This window comes from Nesoenas mayeri (genome assembly GCF_963082525.1).
Source record: "Nesoenas mayeri genome assembly, chromosome: 1".
Lineage (NCBI taxonomy): Eukaryota > Metazoa > Chordata > Aves > Columbiformes > Columbidae > Nesoenas > Nesoenas mayeri.
The window spans coordinates 98,810,072-98,837,428 of record NC_137541.1 but is presented as its reverse complement, the minus strand read 5'-3'; the positions used below and the strand labels follow the sequence as shown (position 1 = coordinate 98,837,428).

Here is a 27,357-nt window from a genome sequence, read left to right as displayed (position 1 = left end):
GTTGTTTTTGTTTTAAGAACAGTGGTCTTACAAAACAGCTTTAGATGCTATCTAGATTCAGGAAGAAACACAGGTGTGGTGACTCCATTATATTCTGTAGTAAGTCAATGAAATAGTTTGACAAAAATATAAAAATATGTCTGTGAGGTCATCATCTTAGGTGAGTTTCTTCAGCTGCAGCACCATTGCACATGGTTCACATGCATCCCTGGTTCCTGACCACCTCTGCCATTTTTCTGGAAGAGCTATTTTTGCAGTTATGTCCTGACCCAAACCAAGCAAATGGTGAAGCTGAAAAAAAAGCCCTCCATTACATCAGTTTTCAGCCTGAAAACTTTGCCAGGACAATTCACTGAGTGGTTTTGCAACTGAGGGGACAAGTGGAAGGGACTGGGAGAAAAAGAAACAATCAGCTGAGGACTGCTTATCTTGGCCCAAACCCCATTTTGCCCCAATGGCTGAGATAATAAGGCGCCTGCATTTCCACCTTCATTTTGTGTGCTATTAATCTATATATCAAAGGTAAAGTCTTTTCTTTGCCCACACCGCACTTGCCCTTGCCTCCTCTCACTTCTGCTCACTCATGGATTACTACCAGTTCCTCACTGAGGGCACTGGGCTCTGCAACTCCAGTTTCAGTACTACATTAGTGTAGTTAGCAGTGCTCATTCATTCTTCTGTTTTTGCCACAGGAATAATCTAGTCCTTCAGGAAGAAACAAAGAGAATTTTGAAGAATGAGCATAAAACAAACAGGTAATGTCCTGCGCTCACAGAAATGGAATTTGTTCAGAAAGCTGTGTGCTATCTTGAATAAATGTACCTGATTTCAAAATTTAAACAGCAAAAGATTCAATTTTAGAGGAGATTTCTTAAAGAGAACCAAAGATACAGAATGGCATTTTGCATTGTAATTCTATGCTTTTGAGAAAGTGCAAATCATAACTGTCATAGAGGCACACAAGTAATTATCGAATGTGTCTCTAGAAGAAAAATGTTAGATCCTTAAGCAATGTTTGTTTTAAATTTTAAACACTATGTTTCAAGCTAAAATGTGTTAATATAAATTCTGATTCTAGCCTAGTTTCAAAGTTCCCTGTGTCAGGTAAATGAACTACTCAGAAAATGTCTGATTTTCATTAGCATAAACCTAGATATAAACAGAAATACTGAAACAGACTGAAATAAGTGGTAGACTACTTTATGTTCTTGTTCACATCTTACAAAAGCAAAAATTAAAGAACAAAATAATGAATTAACAAATTGAGTTGTTTTTTGGAGGGAACATATGAAATTCTCAGGAAAGTTTTGATATGAACACTTCCTTACTGTAATGATATGAAAATTTCCTAAGTAAGGACAGACATATACCACCAGAAATCTTCCTGTGGTATAGCAAGAGGTCCTGAAGGGCTACGGAGGTTGTATAGTTTTCCCAATCTTAAAACAGTTCCCTGTTCAGACCTTACCAGGCTCCACTGCAGAGGAAGTATTCTCATGGGCTTGAACGAATGTCACAGCTTCAGCAGGAACACTTCTCAGAACAGAGGGAGACTCATGTAAAGAATAATCTCTTCAGGATATTTATATCACTGCAGTTTTATTTCGAGGTGTCTAATGCACAATCACTTCTAATGACAACTTACGGCATTTATGTAATATGGGGAAACCCATAAACACATTTAGACTAACGAAATTTATTTGAATTCTTTGGAAGGCCTTAGCACAGAGATCTACATGTGTCTTTTATTCCTGTACTGCACTGTAGGATTAATTTGGCAAGAAATTATTTCACATTTTCAGCAAATGTATATAAAACCAAAACAGTACATTTACAATATATTTTTTCCTTTGCATCAATAGTTCCCCTTTTGATACTTTTAGTGCTTTGTGAAACTAAAATTTAGTATAACTTTGAAAAACAATAAACTGGGGTATTAAAGAAATACTTGAAAGTGAATTTTTGAGTTTCCAGCAAACTTGTGTCACAAGTCCACCTTTTCCCTCTGTCAAATCATCACTCACTGTCAGAAACCATCAGTGTGATACTTTATTTTTATGAGGTACTCCTTGCTCTGTGCTTATTTCATACTTTTGCATTAGTAGAAAACAATTTCACACCCCATGAAATTAGTGTTACATGTATTAAGAATATGGAATTTGAAGCTTCATTCTGCTGAATTGGCCTGATTTGGTAGAAATGGTTCTTAGAGAACCATGCCTGTAATTTAAACAGTTCAGTGAGATCAAAGGTATTTTTGCCCTTCTTCTTTCACTCTACTCTCACCACAACTAGAGAAAACATATAAATTATAGGAGATTCAATCTAGTAAAGCACCTACTGTTAAGTATGTGTTTAGGTTTTTGTTAGTCAATAAAGCACTTAAACTGACTTCAAAACGTATATAAGCTTAAACCAAAGCACACACACATTTGCTTTCATGAAACAAGGCTATGGTGAGAAATACATTTTAAATTAATTTATCCCAGAAAAGCTTCAAGCTGACATTTGATTCCATTAAATTTCACTAAAGATTTTATCCTGCTCAAAATTCCTGAGTATTGTTTGGGAGATTAAATTGTCAACCTTTGAAACCTTATCTAAAGTTAAAACCTTTCTGTCAAAAAACTTTAAATATCAAAGTTGTCACATCATGTTCAGCAAATAACTACTGACAAAAATAATCTATGCTGTAATGAGACTAAGATATACAAAATTTGTAATATTGCCAAATAAATGTTAGTAATGTTTTTCAAATTATCTAGTGGTAATCATTTCTCACTGAATCTCACCAATTGTTCTTGAATAGCTTCTCAAATATGCAAATCATCTTTCTATTGTCTTTTTTCCCCCCATCAAAATTATAAATGAAATAATTTTGGTGGAACAGCAGACTACAATGTTGAAGACCTTGAATATTTATAGTGAATGGAATATCTACCAATGGTCAGGGTAAAGTTACTCCATCCCACATAACAGTAGAAGAATACTGAATAAACGTGAAGAAAGGTTTGATATGTCCATCTTCCAAATTAACCTTGTTACTCTGCTATCTGTAACACTACCATAAAATGATTTCCACATATTCAGCTCTTGATTTCTTAACTTCTGAAAACCTGCCTGCATATCCCTTTGTTAAGATCCTCACTCATCCTATATGATATCCACTGGGGACATAGACGAGTACGGTCAGGTATTACCAACAACAGAAAAATTAGGTGGTCAGCTGTCACAGAATCATAGGATCATAGGATCATAGAATAGTTTGGGTTGGAAGGGACCTTTAAATATCATCTACTCCAAACCCCCTGCAATGAGCAGGGACATGTCTATCTAGATCAGGTTGCTCAGAGATCCATCCAGTCTGGCCTTGAAGAAACACCTCACTGCGTGTTCCCCTAATCACCTGTACCCTAAAACTTGTACTTCTGCATTCTGAGGGAAGCAGTTCTGTCTCTTTATCACTGTTTCTTTGTTAAATCCTTGCATCCCATAACGTAAGTTTCTTTCTGAATTACAGCAATTCTCTTCTTTTCAATATGACCCAAGTTCCAGCTGTTCAGATTCAGATGCTGAAAAAAACTGATGAACTCAGTTAAGTCATCACTAAAGAACACCATCCTTCTCCCACTAATTTTAGAATTATATTGTATCTGGAGTCTAAATCAACCAAAGCTTACATAAACTACAGGCAGCACAGATGCTTTGACACACACACACACAAAAGTCATGGGCTATCATATGTGCACTTATTGCCAAATAACAGTATTAATAGTCCTAAAATTACATTCGGCCCTTTGAGGGCAACTGTGAGGCTGATGTGGCCCCCAGTGAAAATGAGTTTGACACCCCTGACCTATGGGACTTGAAATGGATAGAGGTGGCCAGGAAAGCCATGTCATGAGCCATGGTACATGTGAATCCAATTTCTCCTTTCAGCTGTTTCTGTGGACTAGGCTTCTTAGTCCCCAGTGAAATGTAAATCTGCAGTTCCCCACTAGAGGTTCAGATAGAAGTTGAAAAAGGAAACTCTGCCAACGTTCTCCTTCAAGAGGCTGTCTCTGGGACTCAGAGGTCCTTGGCAGCCCTCCTCCTCCTCCTCCGCAGATCCACCTCTAAGTGCTGCCCTGATCCCCACTACCCTGCCCACCCTGCATTTCACTCAGTTTTCAAACAGGAACATTCTTTCTCCTTGGCCTACCTGTCTTCTATTATTTATGTTTGTTGTTTTTCACATACTGCGCTTTTCTAGAGTGAATTTAGGTATTTAGGAGAATGTAAAAAAGATGAAGCCATTTGGCACAGTTTTCTATTTAATTTTGAGTAGTAACCTTCTCAGCTGTGTGTCATTGGGAGATATGAACCTTGTTCTAAGCAAGGAGACTGCTTGGCTGTCTGATGAAAGGGTGTGTAAAAACAGAAGCAGATAAGAAACCCACAGTATATAAACATGAGGAGAGCAGCTTCCTATAACATGAAAGCAGCACGACTGATAAAGTGGTTAAAGCAGTAAAGTATCTGAAGAATAACAGGCACAAAAAAAGGAGTAACCAAACAAAGATCAAAACCTTATCCCCATGCTACAGGACCTACCAAGTTGTTAAATGCAGCTCAAGTTAAAAACAGAGTTAACAAAAACCGAAATGCATTCTTATTAAAATATACATACTCACAGTTTTTTGGTAAAATAGATTATATAAACGTGTGGCTTTCATGACACATAACATAAATGAAGGAGAAAGAAGGAAAATAGAACAGTTCAAAATGAAAATAATTCGTTTAAACTAAAAAAAAAGCTTCAGAAATAAGTTCAGAAAAAGCATTATTATCATAGAATCATAGAATCTTTTTGGTTGGAAAAGGCCTCTAAGATCATCAAGTCTAACCTTTAACCTAACACCGTCACTAAACCACGTCCCTAAGAACCTCATCTACACATCTTTTAAACACCTCCAGGTATGGTGATTCAACTACTTCCTTGGGCAGCCTGTTCCAGTGATTTACAACCCTTTCTGAGAAGAATTTTTTCCTGATAACCAATCTGAACCTTCCTTGGTGCAACTTGAAGTAATTTCCTCTCATCCTATCACTTGTTACTCAGGAGAATAGATCAACACCCTCCATGCTACAACGTCCTTTCAGGTAGTTGCAGAGAGTGATAAGGTCTCGCCTCAGCCTCTTTTTCTCTTATGGTTTCTGTCAGACTCCAAAATCCTCTTTTTTTTTCCCCTTCTATTCCTAGTTAACAGGTTGCAGACATGCACATCTGAGAGGAGAATAGTAACAAGAACTAAACTCACATGCAGAAAAAAGAGCACAGATATGTTAGATAAAATATGTTAGAGATACATTATGTAAAATATATTAAAGAAATTAATAGACAACATTAAGGGTGCCAAACAAATGTCATACTTCATATCATACCTAAAAGAAAGGTTATTGCCTTATTCTTCTGTATCCTTTTATGCCAGGAGAGAATTAGATTGGATATTAGGAAACATTTCTTCACAGAAAGGGTTGTCAAGCACTGGAACAGGCTGCCCAGGGAAGTGGTTGAGCCACCATCTCTGGAAGGGTTTAAAAGACGTATAGATGAGGCCCTTAGGGACATGGTTTAATGCTACAATTAGGTTAATGGTTGGACTCGATGATCTTGAGGGTCTCTTCCAACCAAAATAATTCGACAATTCTATGCATTGCAGTATCAGACCAAAAGGAACAGGAGTTCTAGGGGATTGCTGTGTCCCCTTCTCAAGCATGGCCAGAAATGGAGAAGCAGGATGTCCAACAGAAGCTGTGAACCCAAGTGTTTGCCTTGTGAAGCCCTTCTGGAGCAGCTGGGGACTGCAAAGTGACAAACCATGGCTGAAAACCAAACTTCACCATTCATTCCAACAGAAAACTAAGGAGAGGTCTCCCTTGCTCTGGTCTGTGCTCATCAGTGCTCAGCTCCATGTCTCAAATGGTGAGCCCAGGGAAATGAATAGCCAAACTCCTCTTGTTTTGAACATGAGCAGGATTGCCCATCACATTTATAAAGGATAGCAGCAGCTACAAAGGGTTGTCTACAGTTCCAGTACAATCTCCTAGACAACTCTTCCACGTCTAGTTTCCTTTACCTGCAAATATACCAAAACAGGAAAAACACTACAAACAGAGACACTGAGAGCTTTCTGCACAACAGGAATGCACACATGCATGTGAAAAGGCATCCACGGCATTTTAGACAAATTATTAGAAGAATTGCCTATAGTAAAGGCAAGAGAAACACTTGGTATGTTCAAATGGTAATGTTTAAAATCAGATTCCAAGTTACAATAACCAAAAGAATTTTTAATACAAATGTTGTCATAATTTATTTATGTATATACACATCATAAGAAACATTAATAAGCACATAATAAATTTTGAGAAATTTACTGAAATGGAGAGACAGAAACTTGAGAACTAAACATCCTTCTCCTGTAAGGTGAGACTCCCCAAAATCTTTTACAAAATCATATTATCTACTGATCTTAGACACTGGTAAGTGCAAGATTAATGTTATTTTCCACTAGGTTTGAATCAGTATCTAAACATCCACCTTTTAATACTTGAAGTGTGTTAGTATTAACTAATCACAGCAAACAAACAAACCAACCAGCCCCAAGTGTGTGTAGATTATATCTGATACAAAGCCTCTGTCATCACAGAAATATTCTTGTGCCTATGAGGAGTAGATGGATGGATGAAGAAAAATAATCATGGCAAAATGAAAGATGTTAAGAAACTTTCTGAAACACTGGGTATAAGCTTTGATAGGGCAAATTTTTTAACAATGAGAATAACTTCTCTGCCTCATGACAGACATGATCTGATTCCTAGATATACTAAGCTCAAAGCCAGCAAAGAATACTTTTAGCTGACTTAAAGCATCTCTTCTTCCTAAATTAATTTTTCCTCTGATTCAAACCACTATCTTCCTCACTCTCATCAGACTTGCAGGAAATTGCATTGACAGTGCTTCAGCTGAATGCTGTTAACTATGTCCTGAAATGCTATCAGCTTGAATTCCAGCTGTCAGATTTTACATTTGGTACATAATCCTAATTTCATCTGTATGAATCTTGTAACATTACATCAGTATGGAACCCAATAACAGAATGGTTGTGCACCAAACCTTGGCTTTTTAAAAGTTCTCATCCTTAACAGAACTATGGATGAGTGATCCACTCCAGTCGTCCAGAGGAATGATGCATGGCCTTCTAACGAACACAAAGACTGGAAACAAGATCAGCTCACAGGCCAGAGATCAGCTGCTAAGCATAGCAGAGGAGTCATGTAATTAGGTATTTTGCAAGGTCAATGAACTATTGTTCTGCTTATATGTTGCCGAACTCATTGACATTCATTTTCTGTGTTGCCCAATATTCACTCTACCATAGATTGTGATTCAACACAAGATGGAAATTTTTCACGATAAGAACAATCAGCCATTGTAATAATCTCCCCGGGCAAGTGGTAGATTCCCCAACATCAGCCACTTTTAATATTCAGCCGGACAGGGCACTGGGCCATCTTGTTTAGGCTGTGCTTTTGCCAAGAAAGGTTGGACCAGATGATCCTAGTGGTCCTTTCCAACCTGGTATTAATGACTTTATGATGTATATGTTATGTTGACTATTTTGCAGATTTTATACCACACAAAAGAAATATACAAGGAAAAAAAATGCGACATAAATTAGCAAAAAGTGCAAGAGCACTAAATTAATCCACTTGTAAAGCCCTTGATGGGAAATTGTGCTTCTTCAGGAGCAAATTTGACCAGATACGTAGGATATATGCTTGTATGCAACATATATATATATATATATGCACAGATCTATAATGATTATATATTAACTTGTCTTTTCCAAAAAGCCACAATGTTGTTGGTATTTTTTCTGAAGTTTATAGTTAAATGGGCAAGATGCCTGAGCAAAATGTATTTCACTTTATATTTGCAAATACATTCATTCTCGGTTTCATTGCTTGAACAGTTTTACGCTTTTTGGTTTACCCTCCTGTCCCTAAAAGCACATAAGTGCATGCCTGACTTTAAGTATGCATGTTAACTCAACCATAGTCATTGAAACATTGCACCTTGTGACTAATTCATTTGGCTTTTACAGAATCTAGACACTTGCTTAAAACTAATAGAAATTAAGTAGGTGCTTAAATACTTTGCTTAATGATCCTGCAATGACTCTCAGGTACTGAATAGTTCATGAACTGAACTGTAAACAGAAGACTGAATCACAGTTATATCACTTTATATTTATTAGGCAAAATATGTATTTGATAATGAGGAAAAGAGTTCAAAAATCATGAGTACAAAAATTAATTCTAAGAAATCTAAAATCTATTTCTTCACTTTCAATAGTGATCAGATTGTAAGAGTATCAGCAGAAATATTTTGAAGGCTTTTCTATCCACTTTAGCTCATGTTTCTATAAGGATATTAACTGACAGTGACAGATAAAAGTATGAATCAGCCCAGTTTGGAGCGCTATAGTGTTAAGTGTGCCATTACAGAATGAATGTACAGAACTTATAGTATTTTCATGATATTAAATTAATGAATTGTGGAACACTAGAGAGCAGATTAAGAAAAGAATTTATTAATTCACAGCAGAAGATGTCAGTTATGGATAATAAAGACATGATTAATATTGCTGGATTCAAATGATAATGTCCTTTCTTTTCACAATTCCATCCCATTTTAAAAGATGTAGCTATTGTGCATGCAAGCACTGTGCTTTCAAAAAAGAAAAATGTAACAAGACTCGTTTACATTTAGCCATTAATATAAATATTTATAAAACATCTTTGCATAGTATCTGTAAAAGTTGGGGGACCATGGTGTCATCATAATTTTAGAGATAAACTGCAAAGATTTGTAGAGATTAAACTGCAAAGATTTGTAGAGATTTGCCTAAATTCGGAGAAGGAAGGGTCAGACTTTGCTTAGCTGATTTTAAGCACTACACAAGAGAGAGAATGGCAGCCACTTGCCTGGGGCTAACCTGGGTTACATGTAACTACATACTTCCTGATAGGGCTAGGGAGATATCCTCAGAATGCAACAAATCCTGATAATCTAAATGAGCTCCCCATCACTTTCCTCTGGTTTTATGGCCAGCCTCAATGCAACTGTGATTTCTTCATCCAGAACACTGAATGAGGATCTCTTTAGAAACCATTCATGAGAAACACTAACCTCAGCTGCAGCCATGTATATCCATGGAGTATCCAAAATGCTGATTTTTTTTTTTAATTTGAATGGGCAATGGGAGGGACAGCAAATGCACAAGCAGAGGAAAGCGGAGGATAAAGCTGAACCAACTTGATGGAATCCCAGCCTGCCTCAAAATTCCCCATAGCCACATGATGAGTGCACTGAACACCCTAAAACCTTGTGCACGGCAATGGTGTGGGGAACCAATCTGGCTAAAAACCCTAGTGACTTTATTTTACAAACAAATCCCTGAACTAATTCCTGAACTGTCTCACTAGGGAGCTACCTAAATGTCAGATGCAAAAGAAAAGGTGTAGGTGGGACAGCTGATGCGAGAGAGGAAGGACAACAACAAAATCGTGGCAGCCTGGATTTGGATCAGTTTCAAATGAGCCACACCTTTTTGAGCCTCAAACCTGCATAAATCATGACATAGGGCAAACCTGACACTAAATCAATGAAGATGGACTCTTAAGCCTGACATCTTTCTCACTTTGATGCCTGTAACTAGAAGATTTGAGCTGTTTCTTTTTTCTCGCGCAAGTCCTTGGTCTTAGATATGAAGATATCAATGTGAAACCAAATAGAATTAAAAAAAAAAAAAAAAGATTTTTTTTCTATTCTGATTTATTCTGTCTATACATTGGATGTGTGTGCCTTAGAAAAGATGTTATATGCAATTTTACTTTAAAAGTCCTTTAACTATGCTAAATATAGGGGGGGAAATGGTTTGGCACAAAAATTTTACATTTATCTAAGGACTCGTTGATGAGATTACTTAGTTCCCTGAGGTTGGTGGCAACAGATGGGTTTTATTATTCTGTTTGACTACCCTGAATGTTATAAAGTTCATGGAATGCATGTCTTGCTACAAAAAGAATTGATAAATCTCACACCAATTTAATAATTCATGAAATCTATTATTTGACAGCAATCCTTGCAGAACCTTGATAAAATTTGTAAAAACACACAACAGTTACCTCACATAAATTACAGAAATATATGTGACTTATACTATATTTATAATAATTTAAGTAACTTTTGCAATATTCCACAGAGCAGTGAACCAAATACTTCTTCCCATGGGCATAGGAAAAAGAAGAAAAGAAGAAGTGTTTGTGAAGTAGGAATGCACAATACGGAAGAATATGTCCTGCAGTTGTTTTTGGCAATTTAAAGGAAGGAGGCTGGAATGAGAACTCCTTTCATACAACTAAGATCAAAATTGCTGGATATTCCATTTCCTGAGTGACTGCTATAACCAGCATGCTATCCTGAGTATTCAAAATGAGATGTGCTAGTAAGAATATGTATAACTAGTTCTTTGGGGAAAAGAATGAACAAAAAGATGTCCCAGTGCATGGCTACTCTGTTTGGTCTTCCATCTGAAGAAAATATCATCATCTGCCTTTAATAGCTTGTCCAGCACACTGGTATTTCAGTGTCTCCTATTAGATAACACAGCATTCCTCCATTTTTTTGTTTTCTAAAAAGGCAGCCACAACTTAATTTTGTGAGGGAAGCAGTTTTGCATATATGTGAGATACGCTTTCAGAATGCTTAACAGAACTAGTTCCTCAGCAAACGTAGGCAAAGCAATGTCTTATTTCCAGATCTCAATCTAGTTTTGGCAGGAGCCAGGCACAAACTTGCTCAGACTGGACAGAAGTCTAGACACCGTTGTAGCAGCATTTCCGTATTTGAACTGGCTGAGTCGATGCACTTCTGAAGTGAGGCACCAACTCACCAAGACTTGACAGAATCATGGTTTTGGATGTAGGCATCTATGTTATATTCTTGGTGCTTAAATTCTCAGTTGGATTCAGCCACTATACTCATAATAATTTATTTTTTTTTTAAATTAAACATAACCATATTAAAATATGTGATAGTTGCCTTATGAATGCACAGATACATTCACATGATGTGTGATTGTTCATTATCCAAATGGTCTTATTTCCATAGCATGAAGGAACTACTTCAGATGAGTGGAACAATTTCCCCCTTGCTTTGTCACAGGCAGGGATTTCTTGCACCGAAGGGTGCTCGTTTACTTCATAAGAACTTGCCCGATCCTGAGCTGCTTTAGCAAAACAAAACAAATGGAAAACAGATACCAGTACTAATTATCTTTACAAGTTATTCTTCCTCCTCAGAGCAGTTCCACATTTTTAGGCCCTGTACGTAATGTGACAAAAGGAGAACATACAGAGCTATTTGTTAGTAATAACCACCATTGAAGGATCTCTCCATTTCATCTCTACATGTTTGAACAGGTTTTCTAGCAAACTTGTAGTAGTTTTACTGTGACAGCAATGGTAGATTTGCTTTAACAAGATTTGTAAGGAAAATTATATACATGCAGGGAAGAAAAAAATACACTTTCAGGTAGACAAACGCAAAACTGCTCAGCCCACGGGAGAGACACTTTTGTCTGCAGTCATGGAGACATTTAAATGACTGATTCCTTTCTCAAAGAACTGAAAGAGCAAGAGTTAGGCGCTTAAATCATTTTCCATTTGCATGATATGTGTATCACAATGTCCCCTTGAAATGACAGAGAGATTATGTTTTATGTCAATTCACAGGTAGTCAGGTAGAAAGTCTGTAATCCTTTCCATTAGTTTAAAATTTTTAACCAAAGATTTTGTGGAGTGAAATAAGAAATGTACAAACAAACAAAAAGGAAGGAATGGGAGGCAAATTAGTAATTTAGCACTCAAATGATCATTGAACTACTAGTGTGACTGTAGGTGTGACTAACCGAAGTTTGGCAAACATATACACATGAAAGGCAGCATCGAGTAACCAAATGGATATCTGGGATCCTTTTGGCCCCTCAAAATTCTGAGCTTATAAAGGAATATAAGTACATGAACAGTTTTTGCAGCTGAACTTGAAGAAAAAAGCTCTCAACTAAAACCATGAGTATTGAGAAAACTATTTAAACTACTGTTGTCTATATTTAAAAACACAAACAAACAAACAACAAAACCAAAACAAAACAACAAACTCTTTTAGTAAGGCATTCACTGTCTTTCAAAAGAATCACCTGTAACATCAGGTACTTGTAAGGGAAAATTAAAATAGAGCTAACCTTTGGTGTAAGCACTTGCAAGGTAAAGGAATGGAAACGTAAAGCATTAAACCCTGCTTTAAGTGAAAGGAACCTGGCTGTAGACACGTGTTGGTAAAGTGAAAAAAATGAGAACTCTGAATTATTGAGTGGAAGGGAAAGGCTATGATTATTCAAAAAGTACCAGTGATCAAATGTTCAGACATTAAGTAGTGGCAAATATCAAAGACAAAAAGAGAACAGGACTGAAGACTTTCCTACACAGTGTGGCCAAACTGAGCAAGAAACTAAGTTTCATATCCACTATTGCAAACCAGTGGCCAGCTCTTCCTCCACATGCGATATATGAAGTTTTGATTCTGATTCTCAGTCTCATATTCAGAAGGAACAGCATTTTCTTCCCCCAAAATATTGTGAATAATAATCAGTATCTAAAAGATAAATTCTAAGTAGGTTATACAGAGGTGCTAAAGCACACTAATAATATGTTGACGTGCTAAATATAAACACTGCAATTATATTGCTACAGCTACAACTGGCGAATGCTTTGGATGCCAGTCTAGCAAGGCAGGAAGGTAACTTTAATCATAAGAGAAGAGACATTGCATTGCATGGAGCTAATCCTGTGCTTACAAACCTTGCTGAAACAAGGTGTGCAGTCACACAGGCCACCAACTGCTGAAACACGGCAGTAGATGGCTGTTTAAAGAAAGTTTTAAGTTCCTGAATGCAAGTAATTTAATCACTAGGTAAAGTTTGTAGCATAAATAGAAAGATCAGTTGAAAGTAAACAATGCCTTCTGTAAAGTATTTTATGTCCTTTTATCATCTGAGCAGTGAATGATTTCTTAGTTTTTACATAAAAAAAAAAAAAAGGTTTTAGGTTTTAGGAAGATCACATCTTGATGTTGGCTAGACCCAAGTTCAGGTATTCTCTCTTGACAGCAATTATCACAATTAGCTTGTTCCTTTCATCTCAATTTTCAATTATTTGGCTAAAACCCAAAGTTTCCTTTTTATATACACTAAGATTTCTTCAATGTATGAATGTTTATTTTTCAAATTGTTATCTTAAGAAAAAAAAAAAAACAACTGTTATTGTTATGAGAGGTTTGTTGGCTTGCTCATCTTTTGACCAGACAGGAACTAAATTTTAAGCCAGAACACTTACAATTTGCAATTTAAGGAGTCTTTAAAATATTCCATTAGAGGTATAAATCACAACATTTTTTGCATACAAGGTACAAAACATAATATAAAAGGAAATTAAGTAAAATAGTCAAGCAAAACAGAAGTACAAAACTGCAAAAATGCAGTTCTGAAAACTGCATTCTGACACAAATGAAATTTGAAATTTTGTAGCAAAAGTGATATCATCCTCCTTGACTGATGATTCTTTTCACATGCTGACAGGAAGCAGAGATGACCTAGCGTTTTTCCAAATTAGTCATAACACTTCATGTCAAGAAGCTAAAAGATAAAAATACATGTCACATTCTCTGAGTATTGTGACTGTGAGGAACACTGTAAGGGTCTCCTAAAATTCAAGAAAAATGTACACAAATTTGTAATTCTTAATTTATATATTTACACTTACTTTTAGCATACGTATATATAATTATTTCTTCTTATTATTGAACCTACTCAACACAGAAACTAGTAGGCCTTACACTCCCATGTTTACACATTTAATAAAAAGGAGATGCAAAACGCAACCTGTGTGACATGATTTACACATGGACTTTACAGATACCCTGCTCACTGGAGCACAGCTGTGAACTGTGTAAAACCGGGCCCGAACAAGGCATGGAAAAAATTAGGATTTCCTTCCCAATTTTGACACAAACACTTCTCAGTGACTTGGCTCATACACCAGTTTTCCCTGTCTTTCAGCATAATCGTCAACAGTCTCTCGATTGCCGTGGAAGGAGCTGTGTTCGGTCCTTAAGAGCTGCTACATTCACTGCCTTCTCAGTTCATCTCCACGCAGCTCAGTGCACCCGACAGCCATCCCCAGCCACCTTCGTATCCTGCAGGCTTGAGCGGGGAACGCGGAGGTGCTGTGGCCGTTGCAATACCTACACCTGCTTGAAAACAAAGAGTAATATGACGCGTGAAAAACCCTTTAACATGGGTGGGTGAGGGACACTCACTAAGCCCAGAACAGCCGAGTTGCTCCAACACGAGCTCCCATGCGGGGGGAACTACTGTGTGTTCCCAAAGCTGTCAGTGTGACACCAGGTGAGCCGGGAAGCGCTGCGCACAGGCCCCATCAATCATTTTTAACTTTCCGCGGGGAGCGGGCGGCACCTTCCTCTGTCCCTCCAGCAGCTGTAGCGCGGAGGGAGCGCCGGGGCAGCCGCCAGTGCCCACACACACACACAATCCCCACCCAGCAGTAGAGACGCGCTTTCTCTCCAGCGGGACGCAGGCGAGGAGAAGGACAAGCAGAGAACGCCGGCGTTACCAGACACCCCCGGGCCGTGCCCGCGGCAGGGGGCGAGCTCCGCGCTCCCGCCGTGCGGCGGGGCCGCGCCTCACTCCCTCCCCGCCCTGCCAGCCGTCCGCGGGACCGTGCCGCAGCGGCAGGAACCAAACCCCGCCCCTCCGCCCCGCGTGTGGCGCGGCGCGGCTCGGCACGGCACAGCACAGCACGGCTCGGCACAGCGCGGCTCTGCTCACCCTCGCCATTGTCTGCGCGGCGATCCCTGCTGCGAGAGGCGGGCGGCGCGGCGGCTGTCCGCGATGCTGAAGGGCTCCGCGCCCCCTCAGAGGCGGGAACGGGCTCCAGCCCCGGGGCGCAGCCACCCCGCCTGCTGAAGACTGAAACTTTGCGTCTCCGCCGCTCCCTCTGCTTCCCGTTCCCCTCGCCGGCCCGGCTCGCCTGTCTCCATGTGCTGAGCGGCCGCGGGGCGTCCGCTCGGCCCCATGGACGCCTTCAGCGCCGCCAAGGCCAAAATGGGGTCGAAGAGCGGCGGTGAGGCGGTGGCGGCGGCGGGGCTGGCCGCGCCTCAGCCCGCCGCGCCGGTCCCCAGCCCTGCCGGCCCCGGCTCGCCCGCCGCGCCCGAGCCCGCCGCCTACAAGCTGGAGGACTTGGAGACCCTGGCCACTGTGGGTGAGTGCGGGAAGCGCTGAGGCGGCGGGACTGGGCAGGAACAAAGGAGCTGCCCAGGTGCCTGCCTGCGGCCGTGCCCGGCGGGAAGAAGGGCGCGCAGCGTTGGGTGTTCCCCGCCGTCCTCCCGCCGGGCGCGGTCCTCGGAGGTACCCCAACGGCCGGCTGCACCTTTGCCTTCCCAGGCGCGCTCTCTTTTTGGGAACCCCCCTCCTCGGCTCCTTTCTTTCCCCTGGAGCCGCGGCCGCTGGGCGTTGTGGGCCCGTTCCGAGGCAGCGGCGCTGGACCGTTGGCTGTTTAACGGCTGGCAGGTGCCGTTGGGGGCGATCCCCCCTCCCGCTCCACACACACACACAACGGCGGCGCTGCGGAGGGGGCCGCCGGCCGGTGTTGGGGCTGCGCGGCGGCGCAGGGCTGCCCGCGGTTGCTGCGCTGCAGCCTCGGCGTAGTTGGGGAGCCGTGTTGCGAGCCCGCGGGAGGCTGCCGGCGTTGTGTGTCCGCGGCGTGGGGGGGGACGGGAGCACTGACCGGGCCCCGTGCTGCCAGGGGCACCGTCTCTGGCTGCGAGGTCATCGTGGTTTTTGGTGTGCAGCTGAACGAGCCTGTCACCGGGTTTGGCCTGGCTGTGAGGCGGGGGCAGTCACTGCTGAAGCCTGAAGACCTTTTGGTGTTAAAACCTCATTTATCTGTTTTAAAGTAGTTTACCTGCGTTATGAGATAAAATTCATCATATAAACGTAGTTGTCAGGATGGTGAAGAGATGAGACAGGTTAACTGAATAGAGTGTATTTCAGAGCCCCACCACACTGTTGCCATGAATATTCATGCGAAGACGCTTTGCATGTGTAGAATTTTGGTAGAAGGCAAGGTTACGTCTCACATCTACTACACTTAACTGCTCATAATCAGCAACATTGCATAGTAAATGCATGTGTTTAATAAATGGGCATTTCAGACATCAGTAATGATGTTCATTGTGTTCATATCCACCACTGTATCTGTCTGTGCATTGTGTTTGATCATGTGCATAGTTACATATGTTTTTGCACCTGGTTTGAAGGATTGTGTGTTCAACTATGTGGAAGTTGTGTTCTTTTTTCTTCATAGGACTGTGAAATGATTTTGGGTAGATTTATTCTAATAAGTGCTGTAAAACTTGATTTCCCTTAAGCTCTCTTCAGCCAAAAAGATGCAATTTAAACCCTTTCTCAGTGAATTTGATTGTTTTAATAGGTCTTTAGAAATGGAGTTGAAAAGGCCTGAGAATGTTGTGATCAGTGAAGATCACATTATCTTCTCTTTAAGTCTGTTGTTTTTTGAGATGATTTTTGCAATTTGGAATGCGAACAGGCATTTTATTGAGAAATTAATTAAGGTTATTAAGAGACTGCTTGAAAGGTTTGTGATGCCCTTTTTTTTTTTTTTTCCTCCGGAAGTGGTTGGTCTTGTTTGTTACATCATGACTAGTTGCTCTGGATACAATTGTCATCACAGAGGATTATGACTTCAAGTGAAGCATAGGTTGCAGAAAAATAGTAATTTTTAAAGAAGGGATAATAGTAATGGAAATCTTCCTGAGGGCAATGAAGAAATGTGGAAATAATCTTGGTGTCAATTTTAAACAGTGTAGCTTTTTGGAGTGTTCTTTAAGGTGATCCTTAGAAGTTACGGAAGAGGAAAGTTGTGATTCCACAAGATATAAAGAGAGACTTTAAAATACTGAGACTTCTTGATATGAAGACACAGAGAAGGGAATAAAATGTTAAAGGAGCAGATAGCTGCCTATCAGGACATGGACAGAATACTTAAAGAAGAGTCTCCTTTCCTTTTTTGTCTTCCCCAGCTGGATTTTTTTCTTCTTTCCTCAAATAGCTCTGTGAGAAGATGACCATTCTTTGCATCTCCTACGAACTGTGGCATTGGTTGCATTGTAGAGAGAAGGAAGACAAAATGCAAAAGTTGAAGGATATAAAAATGTGCACAGATAAATAAAGAAGGCTTTACTTTCTCAAAGAAGCTGAGCTGGCTTATTGTAAGTTGGTTTTAAAATGGATTTATGACATGTCTATGCACCTTAATAGAAGGCTGTGAGGAGGGAAGGGATCTGTCTCCTGACCAGGAAGCAATACAGCAGCCTCAAAGTGATACTGAAACTGAACACATACCTGCTCCTGAGTGGCAGAATTTATAAAAGACGCAGTGCCCTGCTAATGTGTCTGTCGTGCAGCTGAGATCTGAGCCAGTAACGCTGCGTGAGGTTGGGCTGCTCTGTACACACCTCTTAACGTGCTACGTTGCATTCCTGAAGTAAATGGGTTGCAAGTTAACTAAGTGCAGAATACTATGTAGATGTGTACTTCAGCTTGAAAAGCTCATTTTTTTGTTTGGTTTAAACCTTTTAAAATTAAGTTAGTTAAGTACAGTTTAGGGTTATTTCACATGTACTTAAAGAACATACATATTTATTTATTTATTTATTTTAGTGTTTTAAGTCTGTATTACCCCATGCTCCATTTTTATCTCTGTGTGCAGATGAGATTAATGTATTGACATCAGTTTCACTACAGCAATTTAGAGTGTCTGCAGTTTGACTGATGTGATAATAGCCATTTTCTTTCTGCTCAAGTTCTCAAAAGCTATGTGCTCTGAGATATTGGGAGATGTTGGTGGAGGGGAGGGCGATAGCCAGAAATTACAGGACCAGAAATTCTGACGTCTTCTTTAGTAGAACCATTGTTGCTTATAGACATATCCAGGCTTAGAAACAGTGTGGTGTTGGAAACTACCAACTTGAGAAAGTGGCAAAATAGGAAGGCGAGCTCCATGCTCTTACAGCTGTTTATGAGTAATTTTTAAGGTAACAAAATGACATTCGTGTAGTGTGAGACTGTGCTCATCCCTGACTTTAGGTACCTTCTCTTGGAGGATGGAATAAAGTTTATGATAAAAAAAAAAAAAAAAAAAGGAAGCATTACCTGCTTTGAATATAATAGCTGCTGTTTTAAATATTCTTCATAGTCCAAGAGGATTAAAATCTCTCTCTTAACCCAACCAGCGTAATGCAGGCTGGATTGGACATGTTCTGAGATTTCTGTTGGACACTGTGCCTTGTTTAGCAAAGAGCTCACTGTGAGGGGAGGAAGAGAATAAGGGGAGAACAGTTTAGCATAATGATTGGGAGGACATTTCTCCCCCCCAAACACCCCAGGACTCAATGTTTGTTTTGATGTTTGTGGGCCCTTTGGTAAAAGACACTGGGGACAGAGGCTAGAGTCTCTAGTATGCTAGGTATACTTTTGGGGGAAGTACCCTAATATTTAGTTAATAAAGTGAATATATGGGTTTAGGGAGGGCACAGGAGTGGGGTGCATTTTGGTTTCTGGCACTAAGAGAGGTTAAACAGGAAGAATTTTTCTTTGAGGGTACTTCCTGAGAGGTTGAAGATGTGGCTTTTAACCTTTGAGGTGAATGGGATTTTTTTAACTAATCCTTTTATATGAAATGTGAGGACTCTTGCTCTGGAACTATTGAAGGTACCTGGTTGTCCACTTTTGTTTTTTAAGATAATTTTCCTTTTAAAGGAGGCTGAAATATGAGAGTTTTCGCAGCATGCTCAGAAGCTCCTACTCAGACAGGGCTGAAATATTCTGTGAATCTCAGTTGAATCCACATACGTGGCTGTGCTGAAACTAAGTTCTGTGCTGCACAAAGGCAAAAATTTATATGCCATGACCACCATGTTTGTTGGAATTCAGCTGCTGAAAGTTTGTGGCCCACCCATGCTTATCTGAACCCATTGCAAAGTTTTTGTAGGTCTTGTTGGTGGAAGACAGGGACTATGAACAGTTTTGGCACAGTTTCTGAATTAACCTTATTTTTGATGAGCATTTAGCAAGAGCAGCTTTTCTACTGCAGTAGCTAGAGTGGCTGCAGTTGGACACCTGACATGTGTCATGAAGTGAAGATATTAAATTTTTAATTATGCCATAACGAATAAGTAATTCATGTAAACTAGAATAAGTATGAGGAAACCAGAAGATATTTCTTCACTTTTGGGTAGGTGAAGTTGGGAAAACAAAATTTATGCTCCCAAATGAAATGTATGGTAATAGGGAAGAGGGAAGGAAAAGAATGCTAGAAGGAGAAAGATGACAAACTTCTTCTTGCCCTCTCTTCTGTGAGATCTTTTTCTTGCCCATTTTTCAAAGTGAAATGAATTCCGTAGCAGACTTCATACATGTAAATAGGGTTTTGTAAAGCTATTCAATTGATTGAAATATTTTAATAGTATTTTCATGTGAAAAGATTCTTTAAAACAGCTGTTCCCAGGAAGTGCTTTACACTAAATAAATGCAGAATAAAAAATTGGGCAAACCAGTATTTTAATTTTTATGAGCATGGGAAAATTTTAAAAAGTACATGGGAAAAGTGAGACACACACATTTTTAAATACTTAATTTCACTGTGTAGACACACAAAATATGCTAGCCAAATATATTTCTAATGGCATTTCATCAGCAGGACAGAAACTACAGGACTGTAGTCTAATGCTTTAAGAGGGTAACTTCTTCTGTATGGGACATTACAGTACTATTTTCCCTGTGTATAGTCTAAGTAAAAAATTATGCACTGGAATAACTAAGTTATGCTTTACTAGTTAAGGAACACTCTTGGCTTTTTTTTTTTTTTTTTTTTTTTAAAGAGGCTCAAATTAGTTCTGTTTCTTACCAAGTGTTATTTTTGGTTACACTACTAAGGTCCTCACCTATTTAAAGTATTATATTCTAAGGGGTGTGTGAGCATTTTTTTCCTGTTTTGTCACCTTTTCTTGATACTGAAATGATAAATAATAATCCATGATTTTACTTGGCAGTATCCTTGAATACCACAAGTTTTGAAAGAAAACATGGTCTGAATGTTGTGACTGTAATGGTGACCTGAATTCACCATTACATTTGTACAATTTTGAGACTTTAGTCATAAAGCTAAATGACTTGCATTTTGTTTTCACTCTGTCTGTGGAATGTCTTTCTTGCCTCATTTTTCCCTCCCACAAGATCATACTTGTCCCAAAATAAATCCCTGGTATTGTTATAGCTGATGATCTAGAGAGAAAATGACCAGGTGTGACTCAGCTTTCTTTTCTTGCTTTTCCTGTTATCCACTGCTGAGGTGAATTTCAGTAGCATAATGTTTATTGTGGAGTAGGCAGCATCAGGTTTTTTCCCATAAGGTTCTTGTTCTCATTAGGTTGCAAAAAATGGATTGAAACAATTACTATCTTTTATCATTCAGAAAGGTCAAAAAAGTGAGAGTATAAGGAAGAAATCCAAACATGTGAAAACTGAAAGTTCACATTTCTGCTCTTCTGTCCTCAGTGTTTAAAATCAGTGTTGAGGTAAATGGCTAGTGTTTGCCTGTTACCTGTTTATTTTACCTTGTTCTTATTTAGGTGTCTGATTGTAGAAAGAAATTCAGTGTTTTTTCCTCTAAGGCTGTGAACTTGATTGTAGGCTATAGAATGGGCTTTGACACTCATATATGCTACTTGAAGATAAGTAATTTGTTAACTTCTGTAAATAGGCCAGAGATGCCCAAAAGCGCCTATTGCAGTGCAAATTAACAAATAATCTGGAATCCAACTAATACTAATATTTCAGAAATAAAAAGCATGCAAAACTTCTCTCCCACAAAATCAAAAGCTCCTACCACACCTTCCTCCTGCCAAGTTTATGCTTAAATAGAACTTATGTTCCAGATGAAGATAATGTTGAAAAATTCTACCATCTTGTGTGTCAGGCCAAACTGAAAAGATAGGAAACCAGAAGAGAAGTAGAAATTTTATTTAATTTTTTTCTTTCCCCTTCTTCAAAGGGAGGAACATGAACTTCAAGTACCGGTGGTTTACAGCATGTAGGCTCTTAGGGATTGACTCACCTTTTCTCTGTTGAGGTTCCTGAATTTGCATGTCTGGGCTGTTTGTAGTGGACAGGGAGAGCAGCCTTTTGGAGATGGATGTCTTTCTATTTTGCATTTTACATAATGAAAACTTAGGCAAACAGATTCTAAGCTAAACTACATTTAATCCTGTCTTGGTCCACTTTAAGGATGATATGCAATATATAAATATCAGAAGAATGAAAAGGGTGGTGGAGTTCGTATTACCACTAATAATAAACCCAGTAATACCACTTCTGTTTGTTGTGAAAGGCGTAGACATGTATACAGCAGTGCAGAGTGAATTTTTGTGAAGATGGGAACTGTGTGTTTACCTTGAAAGGGCTTGTCTGGGCATAGCCTGTTCTTAAATTAGTTTAGGTTAAACAATACAATACCCTTACTGTTGATGCTTACCAGTGTAAAACATCTTCAGCAGTAGCTTGTACTACTCGTGACTAGTTTAACACAGTGTCTTTACTTGGGAAATCATCTTCCCATTTCTGCAGTTTTACAGGTGTTTTAATAGTTTCAAAGATGTTGGCAAGTAAAATTTTGCTGAGTACTGTGTATTAGTTTGCACCTGGGATATTCAGGTGATAGGGAAGAGCAGTTCTCAAAATTAGACCATATTTCTGTTTTCCCACAGAAAGACTCTTTCAAATGAATGAAGAAATGTCTTTTTTTTTTTTTTTTTTTTAAAGAAAATAAAAGGAGGGGAAGGTATATGGCATGACATCATTTTAACCACTGTTTACACTTCGCATTAGAGCAGTGGTTCAGTTTTTATTTGAAATACCTATTGCATCATTATTATTATTCTTTTTTAATACTGAAGGTGGATCAGAGATTTTCCCGTAGTACAGCCTCTTCTGTACTATAGAGACTGTAAATTTAGAGTACTAAGGTAATCCACCTGTGAGACAGGTGACTAAATTGTGAATGTAGTTAACAAAACACATTATATTTGGAAAGTGAGTGGAATGTTACAGAATGAGAAAATATACAAAACACACTTATGTAAGTCTCATTGTATTTCTGTGGATAATTGTAATCTTGCTTTGTTAGTTTTGGTAAAAGAAATATTCACATTTTTGCCCTTAGTATTACTCTTACCATTTTATTTTGGGTAAATAATATATTCAAAGGTATTGAAATAGTTTCAGTTGTGATGATAAGACTGTAAGTTGGCAAATTAAAGACTTCTTTCTTGAGGAGTTTCAGGGGAAGATGTTTGACAAGATGTTATCTCTGAAGCAATGTGTGATGTTTGTTTTCTTCTAAAGGTTTAGAGGGACAGAGTGTAAAATAGATGCAGTGTTTCTGTGAGCAATTTTGCCCTGAACCTACTGATAATCTAAAAAAGAAAATAAAAATTCTGAGAATAATAGCTTTGTCATTTTGTAAAACTTCTTTGAACTTGAAGAAAATATCTTGTTCTACCCTGAGGAGCATTCTGAAAATTCTAGAATAGCACTCTCATTATGAGGATTAACTTAAGCTTTTGTTTTTACACAGCTTAAGGGCCACAGTCTTACTGAACTCTAAATATTGTGTTTTTACAATTCAGTTTAAGAAACTTAACTGTTCTATGTAATGCCTAAACTCTTTGAAAGGCCAAAGATCACTGGAGCAGGGAAAAATAATGTTGAAACTGTGAATCATAGCATACTAGAAGTATTCAGAAGGTGTTCTTCTGGACATATCTACATTTTTTTTTTTTTTTTTTTAGACATACCTGTATGAGAGAGAAACTGTTTTCACATCATTTCACTACAACTTATAGTTCTATGGCTAAAGTGCTTGTGTGTTAGTAAAATAAGCTTCCTTGAGCTGCTGTGTAATGCTCATGCTGAAAGATTTATATCAGTATCTATACCTATTTTAAGGTTGTTTGAGGATATTTTCTTTTCAGAGTTGTTCTTCAAATGCGTTGACACTCACATTTTCTTTTGGTGAATTTTGACAGCTGCCCTTTCTGATCTTAAATTTTGGAGATCTGTGGCATTTGTTCATGAAAATTTTCCACTCTGCTGCCTGCTTCTTCACTCCAATCTCTCTCGACTTGGAGCAGTTGATAGCTGGTCTGTTAATTGATAGACAGTAATTTCTGTGTAAATGTGTTGTCATTTTTCTCCAGTGAATCAATTGGTGTGTTTTGATACACTTCACCTCAGACAAATTGCTAGTGTGTGTTTTTATTTATTTATTTATTTATAACCAAAACACATTAAAATTAATGAAGGAAGCATAGTTTCCACGGCACTAAACTGCATGGTATAACATATTTCTGTACAATACCAATGGTGATGGAATTGTAGACTTGTCGGTTGGGTTGATCTGGTCAGTGGAACCATTCCCAAAGTCTTGCATTGACCCTCAATGGTCCAGCTCAATTGGACATAATTATGGTTAAGTAAATCTGAACTACATGTCTCAGGCAATTTGAATATGCTGTGAAATATCTGGATTTCTAGTCTTGTGACTCTTTATTTGTTGGGGAGTGTTTATTTAATACCAAAGTAAAAGTAGATTGGTTGTGTGGTTTTATTTGGTTTGCAATGTATTTCGTAGTGCTTATGCCAACAGGGTATGGTGTCTAAAACAGACTACTTTTTATGTAACATCATCTTCGCTCTTGTTTCTCTTCTGGATATTCAGTTTGAATATCACCTACCACTTTCTCATTTGGATTATAAATTATATATATGCATACATATATATATATATATAAACATAAAACAAGTTCTACAAATGTACAGCTTGATATAGAAAGAGTGAGAATATGGAACAGTCTTCTGCTCACTTTCTTTCACATATATAGGGCTTCTTAGTTGACTATCACATTTAGCACATCTTTGTTTCTACAGCCTATTCATACAGTATTTATGGCATGTAGTAATTTTTTTTGTGTCAAATATTTTCTATTTCCTTAAAGTGCTGATTCTGAGCTAATCTTTCATGAAAGATCACACATCTGATATTTAATTTTTTTTCTACCATGCAATTTGCAACAATTCAGGTGTAATTTGTATTTTGTACTTATTGAAGTACTTGGGAAAGGCAACTCAAGGCAGAAGAGCTATATAATATAAACTATTACTAGCAGTTGTAATCTGTGACTTAGACGTGTGTGTGTTTTTATTGGGTACCCTTGGCATTGTCTAATGCATACTTTTAAAAAACACTAAAGCTATTAATGCAATATGTTATTTTCCCTGAAAAATGTGACTGTATAATCTGTGACATTGTCTAATACAGGAGGAAAGCATATGGAGCTGTCAAAGTGTGGGTTTTTTCTTTTTTTCATGATTCTTAACAACGATGTAATGGTTTGTTACTGAACTCATGTGAAGTGACTGTTTAAGGTGCCAACTATTGCATTATTTTTTGAGTTTTGGTATGGTTCTTCATTAAAATGTAACCTTTTTTCACAGCACTATTGGCTTTTGCTTGAGTGTTGTTCTGTTTGTACTGGGGAATATGGGGACTCCCTGAGCAATCTGATATATTTACAGTAATGACACTGCCATTATTGTTGAAGGTGTAGTGAGCTCTGTGGATTAAAGGAAAATGTCTAGTTAGTACTGCTGCTTATGCCTCTCGGGTATTATTCCAGTCAGTAAATTAAATGCTCTAAAATTGTTTAGGTAGATGTTAAGAGAGTAGCTATCCCTCCATGAACGCTTCAAAAACAGGCTAAACTGGGTGTAAGATTTTTACTTTGCTGATCTACTAATTAAGATGCACTGTAATAGCTATATGGATGGTGAATATGAAAAAATAAGAGGCTGGGAACTGTGTTTATGTGAAACTTCTGGGAACTATAATAGGAGACTCCTTTAGCCACCTGCCCCAAAATTGATGATAGACATGTAGCCTCAGACCTCTTCCCTCCAGCTTGGTGTTGGCTTTCTACAGCTCCTTGTGTGCAGGAGATGATAGCCTGTACAGTTTTAATTTGCATGGTCTGACAAAAATAACTTCATATTATGCATTGTAAAATTTTAGTTTGTTTTCAGGAAGATTAGTGGGTAATTCCATGCCTGTCCCTTGAAAACGAACAATGAGGACAGCTGCTGGTCAGGCTGTTTCTAAACTGGGATTCTTGTCCTCTCTTTAATCAAAATGTTTCAGGTTGCATGTTGGTATGCTGAATTAGTGTTCTGAGGCTGCTGAGCTCACCCTGACTTTTGTGACTTTCAAAGGCCTATGAAGACTTCTACAATATGTCTCTATTTAGCCAAGCCCGTTGTTACACTTGGAAGTGGTAGATACAGAAGTTATACTGACTCAACAACATATTCTTCCTCCTTTTTTTGTGACCAAATTAGTTCAGTCCACTTAAAATAAATTCACATTAGGAACTATACATGTAGAAATTGCTCATTCATTAATATATTTGGAAATAATGTCATTTGGGATATAATACATTTAAAACTATTTCTAAAAGTTTCCCAGTACTGCAAGTTAATTCAAATTATTTTGTGTAAAAGCTTTCTGCATGTGTTCTAGTAATTTCAAAGTGAGTAGCAGTTATTCCTTGGATCTGTTAATGGAAAATTTTCCTTGATTAAAGTTGGTTTGGTTACTTGATAATTTTTTTGGTTTGGTTTGGTTTTTTGTCTGTTTGTTTTTGTTTGTTTGTTTTTTGTTGTTTTGTTTTGGTTTTGGTTTTTGCTAGAAAAGACAGCTGGAAAGAAGCGAGGAGAAAGACAGCATGTCCTAGAAGACAGAACCATTAGAACTAAAACAAAATAACTGAGAAGAGATTTTGAAAGAATCTGAAAAAAAAAAAACAAAACCAAAGTTAATGCAAAAATTTTAAAAGGCATGGAAATATATTTCTGGGGATGGGGGGTGGTTTTTGAAGTTAATTTTTTAAATTTCAGTTGCATGCATTTCATCCTTGATCAGTTGAGAAGTAGAAACAGATTGAGGCATATCCTTTCCTAATGCTGTAAAGCCTATGAAAACCATCCCTTTTCAGTGTTTAATAGAACAAACTTTAGCCATTGTTCTAAATGTCAAAGTGAAGAGAGTTTCTAGAATTATGTCAATTCTTTATCTGCAACACTTGAATTATTGTAAGCTAAAATATTTATTTTGGTGACATTGGAGATAATTTTTTGTTGCTTTGTTGTTAGGTAGACCTGAATTTTTCAATGCTCCTACTGCACTGTCGGTTGTGAGTTAGGTAGAGAACAGACTGCTTGGCTTGCTTTTGGATAATTCTGGGAAAACAAAGCTCTGGAAATCTCTGATAGGACAATTTGCGTGAGTTAGTGCATTTTATGAAATAACAGTATTTGACATCCAAAATATCATTTAGATTTCAGAATTATGCCTTTCCCTTCCTGCCCCATGACACCCCCCCCCCAAAAAAAAAAAAAAAAAAGAAAAAGAAAAAAGCATAACTTGATTTTATTTTGTGAGCAGAAGTTGACCGTAAGATGTGGCTAGGGTGTAATTCCATAAATATTCAACCGGACTGGCATCAGAGGCAGATGGAGAAATAGAATCTCAAAATCCTACTTAGCAAGGATTTTTAATATTCTTTTAACATGAAATGTGTATGAATTGCACTATATGCAGGTGATGTTACTGACCAGTGAAATCTTTCTGTTGAGAAGAGCTTGCAATACATGCTAATTGTAAGTAGAGAAGCAACACTGTGAAATGGGAAACTCAAAGACAGGTGGCTTTGTGGCTAATTAGCCAAGTCCCTCAGCAATCTTTCTTTTTTTTTTTCTGACAAGTCTGCAGTTAAACCCATTTAATATAAAACTAAAGCAGGATTTGGTTGCATGGTTACTAGTCAGAATGTTGGAATTCCTATATTAAAATTATTTTGGAAAAAGAGAGTAGGATAAGAGGACTTAACACTGTTTTGAGATACTAATTTTGTTTAAGTAGGTTTGTGTTTCCTTGATATTGTTTCTTTTCAGAGCTAAACAAGTAGAACAGAGTCTAAGT

The 27,357-nt window shown here is 38.3% G+C and overlaps 1 protein-coding gene across 1 annotated transcript in view; it reads left to right on the top strand.

The window, feature by feature from the left end:
* The first annotated feature begins 14,957 nt into the window (after nucleotides 1-14,957).
* Nucleotides 14,958-27,357, top strand: part of PRKX (protein kinase cAMP-dependent X-linked catalytic subunit) — a 56,519-nt gene continuing 44,119 nt past the window's right edge. The window contains exon 1 of the mRNA XM_080353020.1: nucleotides 14,958-15,447. Within this exon, the coding sequence (XP_080209146.1) occupies nucleotides 15,261-15,447 (187 nt within the window). The 5' untranslated portion in view covers nucleotides 14,958-15,260. The remainder of the gene's footprint in view (nucleotides 15,448-27,357) is intronic.